Genomic DNA, 18673 nt, shown 5'->3' with positions numbered 1-18673 from the left:
CTGGGCCGGAGCAATGAACCTATTTGAAGTGGCTCATTTCGTACCGGAGAAGCCCAACTGTTGAGGTTTATCGGATAGATATCCCCAAGATGTTGATATTGGGATTCTTGTAACTCTCAAACGTTGGATTTCATGTTAACATGGGATCATGTGTTATGTCACGAATCATTTTTCCTGACTCACTGTAATCCGAACCAATAAAAAATTTACAGAATAAGTATATTTCAATTTTGTTTCTAGACAACAGAAAGGGTTGAAGTCAGCTATTTAAAAGTTGCTTTTTAGAAATTATTTGCCACATCAACTTTTACTTACAAACACACCAATCCATTTGAAATTAAGCCGTTGCTGGTACGTGGATTGGTATGTTGTAAGTAGAGCACATCGTTATTGGGTAGGCTGGACAAGCTTATAACCTCATCTCTGAGTCCTTCCATTGGGATGGTTCAGATCATGACCGACTGAAAATGCGTTGAGTCCGATACGGGACACCTTTGTTTTGGTGAATATTTGAGATAGCAATTTCAATCATTACATAACTACTTGACCATGGTCTTTTGTAAGAGACTAATGTAAAACCTTACCTTCAACCTCTTGTCAAAAACATTTTGATTTTTGATTTTTTTTTCCCATGAACCCTTAAAATTATTCCTGGATTTTCACCAAATCCCCACTAGATGATTTTTTTTTTCTTTGTTTTGTTTTACCTGAAACAGGTTGACTACTGATGTGTGCATATAAATGGAAATTTTACCTAAAACAGCCTGCATGGCGTCATCAATGGGCAATGATATCTTTAATAGGAATCATACAAGTCTTCAACCTGAAATTGCTTTACCTGCTGTAACAGAAAACCATTAAAGCCCATTCATCCAACCATATTTTTGTAATCGGAAATAGTAGAAGAAACTAAATGCACCTCTTTGGCAAAAATGTTGGAACCTACCGAACAAAATTCAATTTAAAATAAACAAACTAATATTTCTTCTTGTAAGATCCAAGGTCATAAGAAATTTAAAAATAAAATAAAAATGAAAACAATCAGTGCCAAGACGATCACATAGGCTTACAACACACTCCTAAAGAAGGCTATCAAGTTGGGTTTGCAAATCCTGTATTGTCATCATACCAATGCTCTGTATATCATCAGCGGCGTAATCAGATTTTATCAAGGACTGTAACTGTATGTGGGCTTCCACAATATTTGTTCTGCAAACATGAAACAAATAAGAAATACAAGATATAATTCCATCCATGGCCCTGAAAACAAATTGACTGGGCAATACTAAATGTATATGGAAAAATATGCAACTAATCATAAACATACACATATCATCTCTAGTGTTTTGGATTATAAATGGGGGTGGGAATAGATCATGCACAAGGTGATATTGTAAAGGTAGGGCAAAAGTGGTATAGCTAGGATAGGGACATGGTCTCACACGGGATCATTCCAAGTCCACTCAGGATGGTCTGCCTTTTTAAGACGAGGCAAAATTCACCCATTGGTATGGTCTGTCTTCCTGGATGGGTATGGTCTGTCAATGGATTAGGTCCAGATCAGATTGAGGTCCATTTGGGACCAATCCGATAAGAGGATCAAATCAGGCTCTTTATGTATCGAGTTTATATCGGATCTCAATATTAGGATCCAAACCCGCTCCAATAACAATCGGATCAGGTCCTGAACGGATCAAACCAGATTTGAAATACAAAATATAAATACACTTTATATATTAAACAAATACATAATATAATTTATATACTTTCTCACATTTTATTGGATCAGGTCCCCATTGGATTGAGACATGTTTGATCCAAAATCAAGATAATTAATCATAACCAAATCCAAAGTTATACGATTGAATTTCAGGTCTGAATCAATCCATTGACAGCCATAACTAATGGCAAGAATACTAGAAATGGATGATCATGACTCCCTGAGATGGTGGGAAAATAGTAATGATGGGAAACTGCCAAATGAGGATTAAGGAAGAAAACTCTAAATACCAAGAGAATGATTAAGGACATTTTGATCTCTTGGACAAAAGAGAACATATCTAACTCAAGCATCGAAGACTCTTTGTCAGGTACCACGATGGTGCCTGACAATGACGAAGACAACAAGCATTGAACGCAAACAATTGGTGAACTTGAGGTATCTACGATTGTGGGAAAATCACCACACAAACCATTCTACAAATGGGTTTTCTTTCAGAAATATTGAATGAAACTTAAACCGTTACGAACTTTGGATAATCTAATTGACTAGTTTTTGTACAAAGAGATCTTCCTAATAGGCTCACAGTAGATTCCAGACCGGGAAGCATGTGCATCAGGGGTAAGTATAGTACTTGCTACCGTAGTATCTCATAATTCACCTTATCCAAGAGCCATGCCCATGCAATGTTAAAATGCAAATGTGTGCCGTGCTCATGCATGCTTATATTTGGTTGTTTTGGAGAACTACGGAAACAAAAATTTCTAGTTCAAATTATAGAACTTCAAAAATTCAACTTGGACAAAATGAAAGGGCTTGGATCCACCTTGCCCCCAAACTTGGCCGAGCTCACTCAAGCTCTTCTTTTAAAAGCTTGTGTTCCAAAACCTAGCAGACTCACTCAAGGACCTCTTTTAAAAGCTTTTGTTGTAGAAAATTTTCAAGTAATCAAATCTGTAATTTTGTTAACAACTCAAGTAATCAAATTTGCAATTCGCGGACGATACCTTAGTGTTCCTAGATCCTTCTAGAGAACAAGTGAGAGTTCTCAGGGTGTTATTGTGTTGCTTTGAAGCAATTTCAGGTCTTCATGTCAATCTTCAGAAAAGCAAGGTTTTTGAGGTTGGTGAGGTGACGAATCTTCAAGTCTTAGCAGCCACTCTGGGGTGTAGTAGTGATTCGCTTCCTTCATCCTACTTAGGCTTACCGTTAGGAGCTCCGTATCGGAGTAAGAACATTTGGGAAGGAGTTATCGAGAAAATGGAAAAAAAAATTGAGTACTTGGAAGGCTAAATATCTCTCCAAAGGGGGTAAGGTTACGTTGACCAAGAGTACTTTAACTAGTATTCCGATTTACTTCTTATCCCTGTTCTCATTGCCCAAGTCGGTGGAAGTGAAGATTGAGAGACTCATGAGGAACTTTCTGTGGAATGATAATAATGGTGGTAAAAAGTATCATTTGGTTAATTGGAAGGTGGTTTGCACTCCAAAGAAGAATGGAAGTTTGGAGATTAGAGGGCTGAGAGTAACGAATAAAGTCCTCCTGGGCAAGTGACTTTGGAGATTTGGTGAAGAAAGAGACAACTTGTGGAGGAGAGTGGTTCAGGCGAAATATGGAGAAAAGAGATTTGGTTGGTATAGTGATGAGACTAGAGCGGCTTATGGGTGTAGTGTGTGGAGAGGGATTATGAAGGGTGTGCACAAGTTTGATAGGGAGATTAGATTCAAAGTCGGGTTGGGGGATAATGTGAGATTTTGGGAGGACTGGTGGTGTGGAATTTCACCTCTGTCTATTCAATTTCCATCATTGTACGCTTGCTCTTTAAAAAAAAATAATTCTGTTAGACAGTGCCTGATTCGGGACGGGAACACAGATTCCAGGGACTTGGGATTTAGGAGAAACTTTAATGATTGGGAAGTGTCGGAGGTTACATCTCTTCTAGGTCTCCTTAATTCAATCCGATTCAGAGAGAATGAGCAGGACAGGAGAGAATGGCTCAAGGCTAAGGATAAGAAGTTTTCTGCCAAGTCTTTCTATAACTGTTTGCTTCCGTCATGTGAGGATTCTCTCTCTCCATCTGTAATTTGGTCAAATCTTATTCCTTCTAAGGTGTTTTTCTTTGTTTGGCTTGCCTCTTTGGGTAGAATCCTAACTTTGGATAATTTGATTAGACGGGGGTGGGTCACTCCAAATTTTTGTTTTCTTTGTTTGAGGGATGGGGAGTCTGTTAATCATAGTCTCATACATTGTTCTTTCTCCCGTGATATTTGGATGTTCTTTTTATCCCGGTTCCAGGTGGATTGGATTCTTCCTTTATCTTTTTTTGATCTCTTAGAGGGGTGGAGTTTCAATATCTTCTCTTCTAGAAAGAGGCATCTTTGGACTATCCTGCCATCGGCTATTGCTTGGGGTCTTTGGAAAAAGCGCAACAACAGGGTATTTCATAGCAAGGAGAGTTCACCTCACACAGTGATTTTAGAGATTTTTGGCCTTCTGTTCCTTTGGTCAAAAGATGAACAAAGCTTTTGAGGGAGTATACTTCCAAGACTTCTTGTTTAATTGGGAAACCATTTGTGATTAGTTCGCGGCCATGCAATTTTATTTTCTTTTCTTGTTTCTTTTAGCTGGTACTCTTGTTGTGTTTCTTGGGGGCCATCTCAGCCTCCCCCTCTTCTTTTCTCCATTTATAAAATTTTATACTTATAAAAAAAAAAACAACTCAATCGAGTTCTTCAAGTGGTGGAGTAAGTTTTCTTGTTTTTGACAAACCAAAACTAAAAAAGCAGACTTCACGTGCCACTTTTTGGAGGTTTAACACTTTAACTACAACCATACTTCAAGTAAATCGATTTTTTTTTCGAAGTACCAACTTAACTAAGTTGGTAAGACATGTGGCATGTTGTTCCCACGTCCTAGGTTCAAACCCCCTTAACCCAACTTAATTTGCTAATCATTAACCCTTTACCAAACAAAAAACAAAAAACAAAACAAAACAAATACTTTCGCGTTTTTGCCAGGCAAGCAAAACTAGCGTTCAGTAATTAGTAAGTGAAGGCTCGTGGTATCAACACTCAGACTTTAACAACTTAGCAAGCTGGCCCCTTCAAGTAAATCAAAAACTTACTTGATTGGTTTGAAAAGAATAGTTCGTGTTGATGGGTTCTGCAGATAAAGTTTCATCTTCGCCATCACCTTTGGCAATTCTTGCTGAATAGTAACACCAACCTGTTCCAGTGACGCATAATGTGGGATCAGCCCTCACTAAATTGTAATATCGACATTGACACACTTTGGTCTTAGAGAATGCAACCCCCAGGAAGGCACACAGTTGACACACCATACATGATTACAATATCTGAAGATATGATGCTTGTTTGTGTGTACGCATCCATTTTGCCGGACATGGCAACTTTTAATGTGCTTAAGACATCATTCAATTATCTTGGCCAGAAAAGGTGTTTTTATGGCAGATCCCATGAATGCTATTATCTTTTCCTCCACACATTCTTTTCATTTTCTCAAGTTTGAGACAGTAGTAGCTCATATGATCCAATACAAGTTTAGATTTCCCCTTCTTTAACAAGGGCACATATTTGTTGTATGGTAGCCAAACAAAGATGCAGCGGTTTATACAGCATACCTTCTGAACAAGCTCGGCCACTTTATCTGGAGTAGCAAAAGCTTGATTTTTGAGTGGTTTTGCCAAAACAGAGTCCACATTCTGATTTTGACTGCCAGAGGATAATGCAACTTTGACAGCCGTCACCTATGAAAAACATGATTGAAGGTTTAGTAACAGCAGACCCAATTGCCTTTTTCTTTTCTTTTTTTTTTAAAGATAAATTCTTGTATTTTTTTTTTCTTCTTCTTATTCTTCTATTGTTTTTTAAATTTTAGGTTTCTCCAAATGCAGTTCAACATAACCTAGTCAAGCAGACTTCCACAGAGAAGACACCTCAAGACTTTGTAAGAAAAAGAAAACAAGCAAATTCAAGGTGGTATTGGGTCAAGATTTATAGCTATAATTGGTTGCAAGTAACGAAATTCCCTTTTAGATACTAACAAGCAGGAAGAAATTAACCTTAGTAACAAACGAAAGCAATGGATCCACAACTTGCTTAGTGACCGACATGATGAACTCTTCACAAGTGGCTTTGAGGTTTTTCTCCAGATCCTGCCCCCAGAAAAAAGAAAAAGAAAGAAGAACAACATTCATGAAACACATTTTACTGTGTATTCAGGACAAACAAAAAGTACCCAGCAATAAATGAAACAACTTTAACTCATTATCAGTAGAACTGGAGAAAAAGGCTACCTTCTTGGCGTCTATTTGACTTTCCAAAACCCGGGGTGATAAGGTCCTCGCCAATGAAGTTGATCTTGACCATTCAAATAGTGAGGCTTGACCTCTAAGAATCCGTCTCAGATGTTCCTAGCAACGGAAATGATATTAAAAATAAATTATCTGCAATTATGATAGGCATGCTTAGTCAAGAAATAATAATTAATAACGCTTGAAGCAACATTGGAATGATATGTCCATATTTGCACATATTGAGATTCTCAGGTTCTTTTAGCCATAAAATAACTTACTTTCCACTTCCCTAATTCATGCATCCTAGGACTTCTGGCAACTAAACTAAAACCTTTTTTTTTTTTGAAGGAAGTCAACATGAGACTCCATAGAGAAGTGACCCAAAAAAAAGGCCACATTAACCGATAAATAACCATGTAACCACTTCTGGTAACTAACGTTTCTGACTATCTATTATCATGTGAATGATTGGAAGAAAGGAACAACACCACCAGTAAAGAGCGCATGCATATCAAAAGAAATTGATAGAAATAAAGAACTTCAGTTTCAGGAACTAACCAGCAAATGAGAGAAATCAAGTTCCTTGTGTGTGACAGAAAATTCAATATCAAAAGGTGCAATCTGGAACATCAAATATTTGGAGTTATTAGTTGTACAATTCTCGATATTAACTTCAATAAACTAAATGAATAAATACATAAAGACTTAACAAATAAAGACTAAAATGAGATAAAGAAGGTAGGAAACAGATAAATAAATATAAGAGAACCTGCTCCCTTAAGATAAGAAGATGTTTGATAAGGAAAAGTTGCCCATCCATTGGTGATGACCTCTTTGCAATGAGTTTGCTTGCTTTCTGGAGCAAAAAATTAAGTAAAGTGAAAATTACAAAACAGAGCCTTCGACTTATGAACTAATAATTCAACACATGGTCTTGTGAGAAGCTCAAACCAAACTTACAAAGAATAGTTCAGTGCCTCAAGGGCACTGATCTACCCCCGAAGTATCCATAAAGGAAGACAGCATTACGGATTTACAGTATCATACTTATAGTAGTGATTCATTCAAGACTTCCAGGAATCTAAACCAAACAAAATATCATTAGCTTCCTCACCTGGATAGATATTGAGCAAAACTCTACTGCTTCCTGACAGAGACAGCAAGCAAACCAGAATGAAAGAAGTTTAAGCAAGCAAGGATGTTAGTACAAAAAATCAAAACACTTGCATACCTGTGCTAAACCAGTAAAAACTGCAGGTTCCAAGCAACGATACAACTTTGACAGACATGACAAAGTTTTCTCCAATGGCGGGTACCAAGTTTTGAAAACATCCAGGTTTCCATCATCCTATAGTTAATAACCAATTACAATAATAAATACTTAGAACATGTGTGCTTAAAAGATAAGGACACAGTAATTGTTAAGTCTCGCTAACTTCCCCCAACCAATTAGCTCAAGTGGTGCTACCAACAGCTTTCAACTCAGCACTTAGCCAATTAAGTACAAAACCTTCATGTCAAAAGGGATGGTGATAGTTTACCGAGGAAGTTACCGATACCGTCTCAGAAGATCGCTGTAACTTTGCAGGGTAATCCAGGTCTTCATCAAAAGGGAGATAATTTGCAATCTACAAAGAAAACAATAGAAAACTTAAACTGTAAGTAACATATTTGAAAGAAATAGATGAGGATTCGCTCCTCTCATTTAAACTATATTGAAAGACCAAAGGAAAACCACTTGACACTTCAACTAGGGTAAAAGAAGAAAGAAAAGGTAGAGAACAACTAGAGTAAACGTGATCTAAATGTTGGTAATGCCTGTAAAGCGAGGATCGAACTTCATGTCCCTGAAATAGATTGACAGAACTTGGCAAAACAAGCCGTCTACCCATACCCAGTAATGATGAGAATCAGGCTATTTTCCATTAAGTGTAGATGTATGTGGATTCCTCGGATTTATCATGGAAGGAGTATAAACACTTTAGACAAAATCATCAAACCAGGTGTACTCCTGAACTCCCTTAAAATAAATGACCACTTATACATCAAGGCCATCGATACTGCCATTTCCAAGCTATCCTCTGGATGCCATAGATACTAAGTTTGCTGAAATCCCATAAGAGTTCTGTACTGATGTTAGCTAACTTATTAAATGTGTTAGGCTACTCACTTTGAACTCTGCAGATCAGAAATTATGTATTTCTGAAGTAAAAGAAGTGCAACCCAAAAAGAGGGCCGCTATGCTACCATATCCTTCAAGCAAACGTGTTAATTCATTGCCAAAAGTTTACGTTGTCCAACTCTTATTTTCACATGCTTCAAGTAAATTTTGGTCAATGTCAATTCAAGTCACTTTATTATTAGTGATAATTTCCAAATCCAACAGCTAATGAACAAATATTCTGCCAGGTGCCAACTACTTGCTTTGTTTGAGCATGAAAGGATGTCTATAATTGATTCTCTCATTTTTTTCCCCTTTGTTGTTCAGTTTTACAAAGTGATCAAGTTCTATTATATGGAAGTAGGAATGAAATTCGCTGTGAAAACAATCCTGAATATGACCCAAAGCCCATACATACAACTGTGTGTGGGGCGCTATGAGATTCCTTTTTTTTTGGTTGGGCAGGGTGATAGATGACATAAGAGGGATCAAATAAAAGTAATCAAGAATTGAATAGTAAAGAAATAGTTCTCAAGTAATACCTCGTCACGAATATGAGTTCGAGCACGAAAAGTCAATCGTTCATGAACATCAGCTAAAATCCTATGTAACGTAGGACGTAGCCCTGCTAATGACTCACTTCGTTTACTCAGCTGTTCTCCCAAGACTTCAACTTTAAGAATGTCAACAAGTTCACAAAGAAAATCAAGATTTGCTTCATGAATAAGTTTTGGGCGCAGTGTATCATATAGATAAGTACACCTGCAAAATACTTGAACATTGTGAGGGTACTCTATACAATTAAAATCAAGGTGGATAACTGACCAGCTCATGTTCATAAAATTCTAGAGAACTGAAAAAATGGAGAAGTGTTAAGAAAAACTAGGAATAGCGCATGAACTGTGTAGTCTGGAGTATCAAAACAACAATTTAATATTCACATTCACTTCTAGAAAACATTAAAGTGGCACAACAAGGGTCAGTAAGAAAACTTACAAAGGATCAATTAAAGGGGACAAACTTGAAACATCTTCGGATGAAGATGGGAAAAAATGATCAAAGAGTTGGTGCTCCAAATGACACACCTGAAATTTATGATAACTTCCATTAGATTATGTCAAAAACCATACTCCTGCAATCAAGTTAAATTTGACATGTATCTAGAATCAAACTTCAAATATATATAAAATAAAATAAAAAGGACATAAGACCAAAAAAAATCATCATATAGAATTAATAAGAAAAGAAAATTATGAAACTTAAAATAATGAAAAAATAAGTGAAACATGACATCTTAATATAAGAAGGCGTTTATATAAAAGTCACATACAATATTAATAACATATATTAAATATACATCGTGATGAATACACACTAACATATAACTAGGTATATGATAGGAGACCAACTCATACTCTTCTTTCAGACAAATGGCACCCTGGAGAGGATGTCAAGGGATCACCATTCAATGGGTCATATCTTGGAGACCTTCTTCTAGGTCAACTAAAAACTTTTATTACCACCCAAAAGGGTGCAATAAATAATATTTCAGATGAATTAGGTCTTGCACCAAGAGACCTGGGTGCACCCATAAGAGGTATGCTCCACGTTCCCAGCATGTATACCATGAAAATCACACAGGTAGAGGTGTATTTACCACCCTCCACAAAGGATAGCACATCAAACTATGTATACACAAGTCAATCTAAATTTTTATACCTCTATAGGTCTATACATAAAGCAATATTTAAAAAAAATACACATTACTAGTTATATAAGAAAACTATTTGTTCCATCTGGTCTTTAATGTAACCCATTGTTATTTATAAGTTAAAGAGTTACAGTAATGAATTTTTCCAAACAAATTTTCTGTAGAACTCCTCCTTTGTGAGAATTAGGCATGAATTACTGGACTGAAGTCCATATAAATGAGGGTTGCGTCAGGATGATAACCGACCGACATGAATTCATAGATTTTTTTTGAATGACAAAATAGGATTGATGTCTTTAGCAGACTCCGACATTTGAGATAAGTTGTAGATGATCATGAATTTGTTTGTAATAATCTTTTTTCTTATTTCTGGAAACTAGTCTGGCATTGAACCTTCAAACTCATGGTAGTGGTGCATAACATCAACCAATTGAGTTACAGGTTCAACTCCCTTCATAATACTCATTTGAAACCAGAAAATTAAAAGCAAGTTTATATATATAATTGAAGTTTGAAGGTTGGGTTTTGGTCCCAGGTATGTGGTACTACACGCACAGACTTTTCTACCTCACCAAAGTTCAGAGTTCCAATGTAGGAGGCTATATTTGAGATTACCTTAAGACCAACTTTTGAGATTATTATCCCCAACATCATGGACCTTCAACGTGTCAGTGATCAGTCTCATTGGACAAATAAAGACAACTTTTTCATAGCATGAACATTTTTATTTTTTGATAAGTAAACATTTTTTATTAAGAATGCTAGGCGGTTGAGATAACCAGCATAAAAACAAAGAGATTTCATAGCATGGACAGTTGGGTACAGTATAAGACAATGTTTGAAGCACAGAACAATAGATGTCCCAACAGAAGGTATAAAAGTTTCAGATTTTCTTCAACCATCCATCATCGAAAAAAACAAAATAATGTAACTAAAACATTACACTTAGAACACCAGCTCACCTGCATCAGGTATGCACATCCAGACCTAGTCAATGATGGCAATGCCTCTTTCTTGGAAAATTCAGTGATCCTCTGATGCACTATACTTCTTACCTAAACAGCATAAAATATAGCATGCATAAATATTTAAATAGTCAAACATGACAAAAGAGAAGGAAAGAAATAGAGTATTTACATAACATATAATCATCAGCTCACCAAGGAGAGCCGTTGTTCACAGTACAATCTGTGGCATTCTGAAAGAACTTGAGCATATTCTTTCCTTGAAGATCTGCCCTCGATTTCCTTCAACACTAGCTTAAGCTACAAATCATTAAAATAGGTCAGCCACCATTTCTTGTTCTTTTTTTTTTTTTTTGAAAAGTAAAACAAATCTATATAATAAAATATAACGGTGGGTCCCACCGCTGCTACAGTTTTTTTTTTTTTTTTTTCTTTTTTTTTTGGGGGGGGGGGGTTTAAACATCCCATCAAACTACACGGAGTGGGGTCCACACTACCCACTCTATTACCTTTTCTCTTCCCCTTCAACTTTATTGTCTTTCCTCTCCCTCCCCCTTTTTAATAACATCCCTCCAATTTTACTATCTTTCCTCTTTTACCCCCGTTCTCAATACTAGCTCTCTAACTTTACTATATTTCCTCTTTTACCCCCCTTTAACCCACTTTATTGTCTTTCCTCTTCTCTCCCTTTCTTAATAATACCTCTCCAACTTTATTATTTTTCATCTTTTAACCCTTTAACCTCCAAAGATTTTTAACAATACCCCTCCAACTTTATTATTTTTCTGCCTTTACCACCTTAAGCTCAAAGAGGATGCCCGTGCCGTAGGCACAGGTGAAATCTAGTATATTGAAAAGAAAGATGGTCGAGGTGGCCAACCAAGAGAGGTGGTCGAGGTCAGACACCTCTATTAACCAACCACAAGAGGGCATATCCTTCTGTAATACATAAATATTCAAGACATCTTCCTTGTAAGAAGGGTTTTGCCAGGTGTTAGCCTGATATAATTGCATATACACTCCCTAAAGTGGGTAGAATGGTATGGCCTTGCTCATCCTCAACTAAGAGGTAGACATGATAACCATATTACCAACTGGATGCTTAAGTCCATGTAATGCCTAGCTTGTAACAAATGCTCTGAAATAAGAACAGGATCTATTACCTCACCAGCTGCTGCTTTAAAACGAACATAAATAACAGACGCCTCCACACTCTCAGAAACAGCATTTTTGCTGCCGCCACTGCCACGGATCACTGCCTGAACCTGGTGAAGAAACCGAAAAGTGCAAACAAGCCTCCTTATCATCAAAACAATGACTTTTTAACTTTCTAAGAAGATTTTACCTGAGATGAAGCACTTTTGAGAATGGAAAGCACATGAGACCGAATAATACCCAGGGCTCGAGACTGAAGGATTTATCAAATGTATTATTAGAATTTGGTACTCAAAAGGAACTGAATTAACAGATGCTCTTCACCAAAAACAGGGGCAAAGAAAAGCCATTTGCTGATATAAATCATAAGAAGGGAAAAATTACTCAATTACCTGGAGTTGTCGGAATTTGACCAAATAAACACTTGATTCGGCATATTGTGGATTGCTTTCAACATACCTAAACATGTCAGTGGAAAAAACAATTACTTCAAAGGCCACCATTTATTAAAACAAAAAAAACCACTGCTTATCAAATATCAGTTCGGACAAGACAAGCATAGTCTTAATTGAAAAAATTTCAGGAACATAGAAGTATAGAAGTTGATTATCTTTGAAAATAATTCTCACTTACGAAATACACTCATCAAGCCGCTTTAGCATTGGAAGAAAGTTTCCATTTCCAACATTCATGTTCGGAGAATAAAAGTTAGTTGCAATCTGCACACAAGCATACAGTTAGAGAGTCGTTAGTAACAAATATAAGAATACATAGTTTGTTATATGCATCCGTGCAAGTTTTTTAGGCATATATAAAAAGCAAATATGAAAATGAGATTTACTTAGACCTAGCAACATCCAAGAGAGAGTGTATTGTAAATGGGTTCACGTAGAACTAAAAAATGTAAAGGAAAAGGTAAAGGATCTGCATCAAGATAACAGGATTTAAGTAGCAGCTAAAGACATATCCGCTATAGCATCTCACTCAAAAGTGAAGTTTTGGGAGGATATGGAGTAGCAAAGCTCCTCTAAAGCTGTGATCGCATTTATATGCAATAGGCTAAGATATCAATTAGAAACCCGAGACAGAGTATATATATATATATATATAGAATATAGAATATATTATCTTTGAAGCAAAAGAAAATTCCAGATAAGATAGCATTCGAACCTTACATTCTCCAATTCATCAAAATAGTTAAGCTTACTCCGAAGTGCTTCTGCAAACTCTATCAGTCTTTGCTTCTCCATCAACTGCAATGCAAATAAGGAAGCCCTTAGTTTCAAAGAAGAAACAATAACACTACAAATCCAATACCATGATAAATAAGTCATTCTTTTACAGGAACTACAAATACTTAACAAGGTTAAAAGGGTCCGGGAATCAACTTTGAAAACTAGATTTCCTGGTAGACCTCTTACTCAACCTAGTAAAACCTGGGGTCTGTGTCACATGGATATCGGTATTAGCACTGGGTATGGGTACACATCTAGGTATTAAACTCTAACGTGCCGAGATACGGATGAAAAAGAGCTGCTTTTCCCAAAATCTAAGACACGTAATGATATGGGCATCCCATCCAATATGTTGGCACCACGATTTAGTTTTTAGCTTTTTATGCTCAGTATAATTTGTTTGAATTTAGATCATGTAAAATCCAATGAAACCTATAACATTCAATATTTTTTAAGATTTCTGTTATAATATGCTATTTTTATTTGAGAGTTGAGAAAATGGGTACAAACAAAAACAAGAAACTAGTATCATAGGAGTATCAAAGCAGATCCCAACCAATATTGATGCATATAGTGTTGATAGGGTACAATAGGCATATTGAAGCATTTGGGTATCATAAGTTAGACTTGCATTGATTGCTGAATCTTGGGCAAAGGCAAACAGATACATAATTGATATTTGAACACTTATTTAGGGTTTAATATTTCCTAATTATTTTCTTCAACATTTAAAGATTGGTTTACATTTGTAGTTCTTTACTGTAAACTATTCAAGTACTGTGATACCTACATACTGCTAAGGCATGTTTAATATGTTGCCCATTCCCATTCCTATGTCATTTCATTTCAACAGAGTTTCCAACGGGGTTTTGAAGCATTCGGCACCTTAGCAGGTGACATGTTATTCTAAACCAAGGTTAGTACTATAATTCTGCAAATAACAAATGCAGCTAATGAGGACAGAAAATAAGGATCATACCAATCGATCACACGCATCATGCAAAGTCTTGGTCTTTGTCGCAACTGCCTGATGTTGCAGTTGTAGTTCATTGAATAAATGGAGGGTTTCATCCACCTGCATAAAAGCAGTAATTTCAGCCGTCTTAAGAGTAAATTATGGTACAACCAAATGGTAAAACTGCAAACTAATCTAATATTTAAGCTAGGACGTTAGTATCACTGTAATGACATCATATCAATTCCTCCATTCAATTCTATTTAAAACAATGTTCAAGTGTGTACAAATACATTCTTACTACCTCAATCCACGCCCTTGTTCGCCATCCTCTTGCTCTTTTATAACCTTCAATTTGTATGTTCCTTCTAATTGAGGCTATTTCTCATTGTACATCAAACTATCCCAATCAGTTTTCCCTTAGTTTATCACCTATTAGGACCATTCCTACATATGCACGAATGCATTCGTTTTTAATTTTATACTCTTAGTCTTTCCACTTATTCATCTTAGCATCCTCGTCACTCCTAGCTCAATCTATAAACACATTATTTCTTGATTGCCCAACATTTTGTTCCATAAAGAACAGTCAGACTTATTGTCATCTTATAATTTTTTCTCTTGATACGATTGGATCATTGGGATGTGTCCATGACATAGCACTCCAAAGGCACAACTCCATTTTAAGTTTTAACCATCCAACACTAATTCTATCCATAGGTTAAATGTTGTCTGTGGATGATATCCTCATCAATTTCTGCATCTTTAGAAAAACATAACTAAAGTGAGAAAACGATCACTTAGTGGTATACCCGACCATCAATTTTTATTAGTCATTCCTCTATTTGTGTGTCATTATTAAAGTTCCACTCCATATACAAAGTTCCCTCCCCCCCTCTCTCCCTCCCCTTCTCCTAATCAATTAAAACTACATCATGTACAAATAACATACACCAAGGGAACCAATCTTAAATATGAGAAATTACTCCACCAAGAACTAGAGAAATAGTATTGCAATAGAACTAATTAATAAATTTTAAAAAAAAATGATACATGAGGAAAATCATATATTTACCTGATGAAGGATATCATCGCAGGTTTGTATGCGTTCAGTCAATGCACTAACATAGTGGCGATATTTTTCCTCTGTCTGTTAATGGGAAGAGAACAATGAGGTAAAACTATAGCTCATGATCACAAAATCTTCCATACCCAAGTTTGTTTGAAGCTATGTAACAAGGACACTCCTTTTATTAAGAACTTGTGTCGGCCACCATGTTGTACCCAAGGGATGGGCACATGTGAACACATTTTGCAGAACAAATCTTTAAATTTACCCACATATTTTGTTTTCAAATGTTATACATATTTTTATGTAATTTTAGTGAAAACCAGCTTATCTAGGTACATTCTTTATATATCATGCAATTTACATTAAATAATCTAGTAAAACATCTCTCAACATAGGAAATACATTGTATAGACGAATTGGCACATCAAACTTATTGAGGCCAGAGTGTTTACTAATGACAAACATTGGGAAAAGTGATTGCGTCCTTGTTACATAGGTTGAAAGATAACTGTTAACACTAACCTCTGATTTCATGGCTGTTTCAAGATCCGTAAACCAATTGTAGAACTGCACCCAAAATAATACAGATAAAAGCAATCACATATTAGCTATCCAAATCTTCCATTCAATGACATGTTCACAGCATTAAATCACTTGCTGGAAGAGAAGTAGGATAAATGGCCAAGAAAGAGTTCAGAAGTTGGATTTCAGAGCTTCCAAAGTTCCTAACTTTTTCACATTGTGGCATTTTCTTGGATCAACCAAGGCTACCCTAGCAAAGAAGGAAATTGACATAAAGGGGAAAGTGCCAAAATAAATACAAAGAGAGACCCTTAATAGCAATAAACAATTTGGCGCGAAGAAAAATATATAAGTGATTAACCCACACCTATGTTGATGAATTTGGAAGATTGCCTGCCATCCTTCAACAATAAAAGATACTTCAATAGAATCAACAAACAAGACATGTTTTATTTCTATTCCCTCTCATTCTCTTTACAGTAGAAGACAAAAAATGTTTCAATATAAAAGCAATGATGTTCTCAACATAAAGTATCTACTTCACATGCTAATAAGCAAACAAAGTTATTGTCAACAATCTAAATGGGAACATTTTTAGGCAAGAAATTCAATCCTTGGTTCTTTTGTTCCTTCAAAACAGTCCTTTTTAGAAAATAAACAGCATCAATGATGCCAAGATGAGTTTCAAAAGCAATCACAAGAAAATGAAGGCCTATTCATTACTTCAAGAGGTTCTTACAGTTATGTTAAGAACAACATTGCTTTTTCACTGAAATACATTCATGTGAATGGTAGAAATCCAAGGGCAAACCTGATGTGTGTTGACCAAAACCGCTCCTATAGCCCCAGACTCTTCCATGGAATTATCCTTTGTGGAAACTGACAAACCATTATCCTGTCCTGAGATCTGCTCTTGAGACTGCAACAGACATTTATCAGTGATGATTTGCTAACAGAATGTCTTCCCATAAGTCCATTACAATCTTTGTAATTGAGATTTTTTTTTTTTTTTTTTTTAAAAGAGAGACATCAAAATGAGTAGATAGCGAAGCCCCTTTAACGTGCAGATAAGAATAACAAATGTTCAACAAAAAGGCAGAGAATATATCAGTAACCTTGAGGGGAGAATAAAGTAGAAACACTTAAACATAAGAAAATGAAATTTACAGTGACCAACAAAAATCAAAACGATGTACGTACAAAATTTGAATTCGATGAGATTGATAAAACCAACATAAAAATAACATAGCTCACCACACTAACTGGAAAGGGTCTCTCTGCAACAGCATGGGACAGTGATGCTATTGCTGCTTGTTGTTGATCAGTTAAGGGAGCATTCTGCGGAGAAAATTTCCAAGAAGTTAACAAGGCACCATTGAGGTGCATGAACAACGGGTAATCAAAAGTGAGGGAACAAGGAAAAATGAACTAAAGCTAATATTTCCAGAATTCGAAGTTAATTGAATTTGAAAATATTCTCAGAGCTCTTGATACTTGGAATTATAAATCAACTTTATATATGATAACACATAATAAATATAAATCTAATTGATCTCCAATAAATCATAAACTATTTGAATTTTATTTTTGATATTTTTTATATAAAAAATTGAATCCAATGGAACAGAATCAAATGTTCAGGTCCCCATTTGTTGGGAAATTTTGTATTTGAAACAAGACCCAAAAAGGAAAATGGTCGTACAAGTTTAATCAGATTATTTATTTTTATTTTTTTTGCAGATGTAAAACATAATCAGATCAAAAAACTCCAATGGTATATAATAAATTAATTTAAGTAGATAAAACTTCAAATTCAACACAAACAGGACAAATTCAGATGGCATGAGAATGGAAAAAAACTTCAATTTGCAGAGCATGCTGAGTATAAATTCAATTTCGAATGAATTCAAGAAAATTTTGGTTTATAGTTTAAACAAATCAAGACTCTGATTTCAACTGTGAACTAGTGAAAGTAGAGCTTAAAAATTAACAGATCAAGACATGTGCGCTTCACAGACAATAGATCTCTTCAAATGTAACTGTGAAAAACGAACAATAACTCAAAATCGAATTAAACAGATGGATGTCTTGCGATCCAGTGCAAAAAGATCAAAGATTGACAATAAAGCAGAAAAAAAATACTAGTCAATAATGATCAAATTTCCGAAATTTAAATCCAGATCTACAAGTTTTTGATTCATTGAGATCCAATTTCGACATCTGATTTGAGAAAATTAGGTTTCGTTAAACAAAAAAGGAATCAAATAGAGTGGTGGAATGTAAAACAATTAGGGTTTGAGAATCGAATGCATGGGACAGAGAGAGAGGGATGAGCTCTACAATACCTGCTCCCAAGTAGAAGCAAAGTTGTAGCCTTTCGAGACAGCTCCAGATTTGGGAAGAGTTGCAGAGCTCGCTTTGGCCGCCATGAAAACTCTCCTCTGTTCTTCTTCAAATTTAGATGTCTACAGTACAGTTCTCAGAATTTTTCTAAATTAAAACTCGACATGAGATGAGAGCAAGAAGAAGCTATGGAAATGATATATCTTTCATACTTTCAGGATCCAGAGTCCAGATACCGAGTTGAATCGTCCGATTTACATCGTCTTGGACCATAGTCAAATTATTTAAATCGGTTTAATTTGTTGGTATTTATAAATATTTTGAAATTCATATTTATTTGAATGAGTCGTGATAATATGACTCGCTAGGTGGCATACTCAATGGACTCCCTGACGTTACAAGTTCAGGAACCATAGATCAGTACGCCTTGGGATACACGATTGAACTATCCCATAAAAGTGTATCCTAATAAGAGAGTCGTTTATCCCACGGCATCCTGGTCTAAGTTCCCGAACTTG

At 35.8% G+C, this 18673-nt stretch overlaps 1 protein-coding gene across 1 annotated transcript; it reads right to left on the bottom strand.

The window, feature by feature from the left end:
- Positions 1–906: 906 nt before the first annotated feature.
- Positions 907–18339, bottom strand: LOC147410240 (sec34-like family protein). Its single transcript, XM_086433080.1, has 25 exons — positions 18158–18339; positions 17067–17150; positions 16624–16731; positions 15813–15857; positions 15294–15368; positions 14243–14338; positions 13204–13281; positions 12662–12747; positions 12421–12487; positions 12219–12281; positions 12037–12138; positions 11069–11173; positions 10871–10963; positions 9194–9282; positions 8740–8959; positions 7578–7664; positions 7268–7384; positions 7151–7183; positions 6806–6892; positions 6595–6657; positions 6037–6153; positions 5803–5895; positions 5362–5487; positions 4846–4946; positions 907–1209 (listed from the first exon to the last, which is right to left on the bottom strand). The coding sequence occupies exons 1-25, from the start codon at positions 18239–18241 to the stop codon at positions 1080–1082; spliced, it is 2349 nt and encodes a 782-aa protein (XP_086289206.1). The 5' UTR covers positions 18242–18339; the 3' UTR covers positions 907–1079.
- Between the last annotated feature and the right edge of the window lie 334 nt (positions 18340–18673).

The sequence above is a fragment of the Akebia trifoliata genome, chromosome 1 (genome assembly GCF_017979445.1).
Source record: "Akebia trifoliata isolate Shusen 1 chromosome 1, ASM1797944v1, whole genome shotgun sequence".
Taxonomy (NCBI): domain Eukaryota; kingdom Viridiplantae; phylum Streptophyta; class Magnoliopsida; order Ranunculales; family Lardizabalaceae; genus Akebia; species Akebia trifoliata.
The sequence above is the reverse complement of the archived record's forward strand: the minus strand, read 5'-3'. Positions and strand labels throughout refer to the sequence as shown.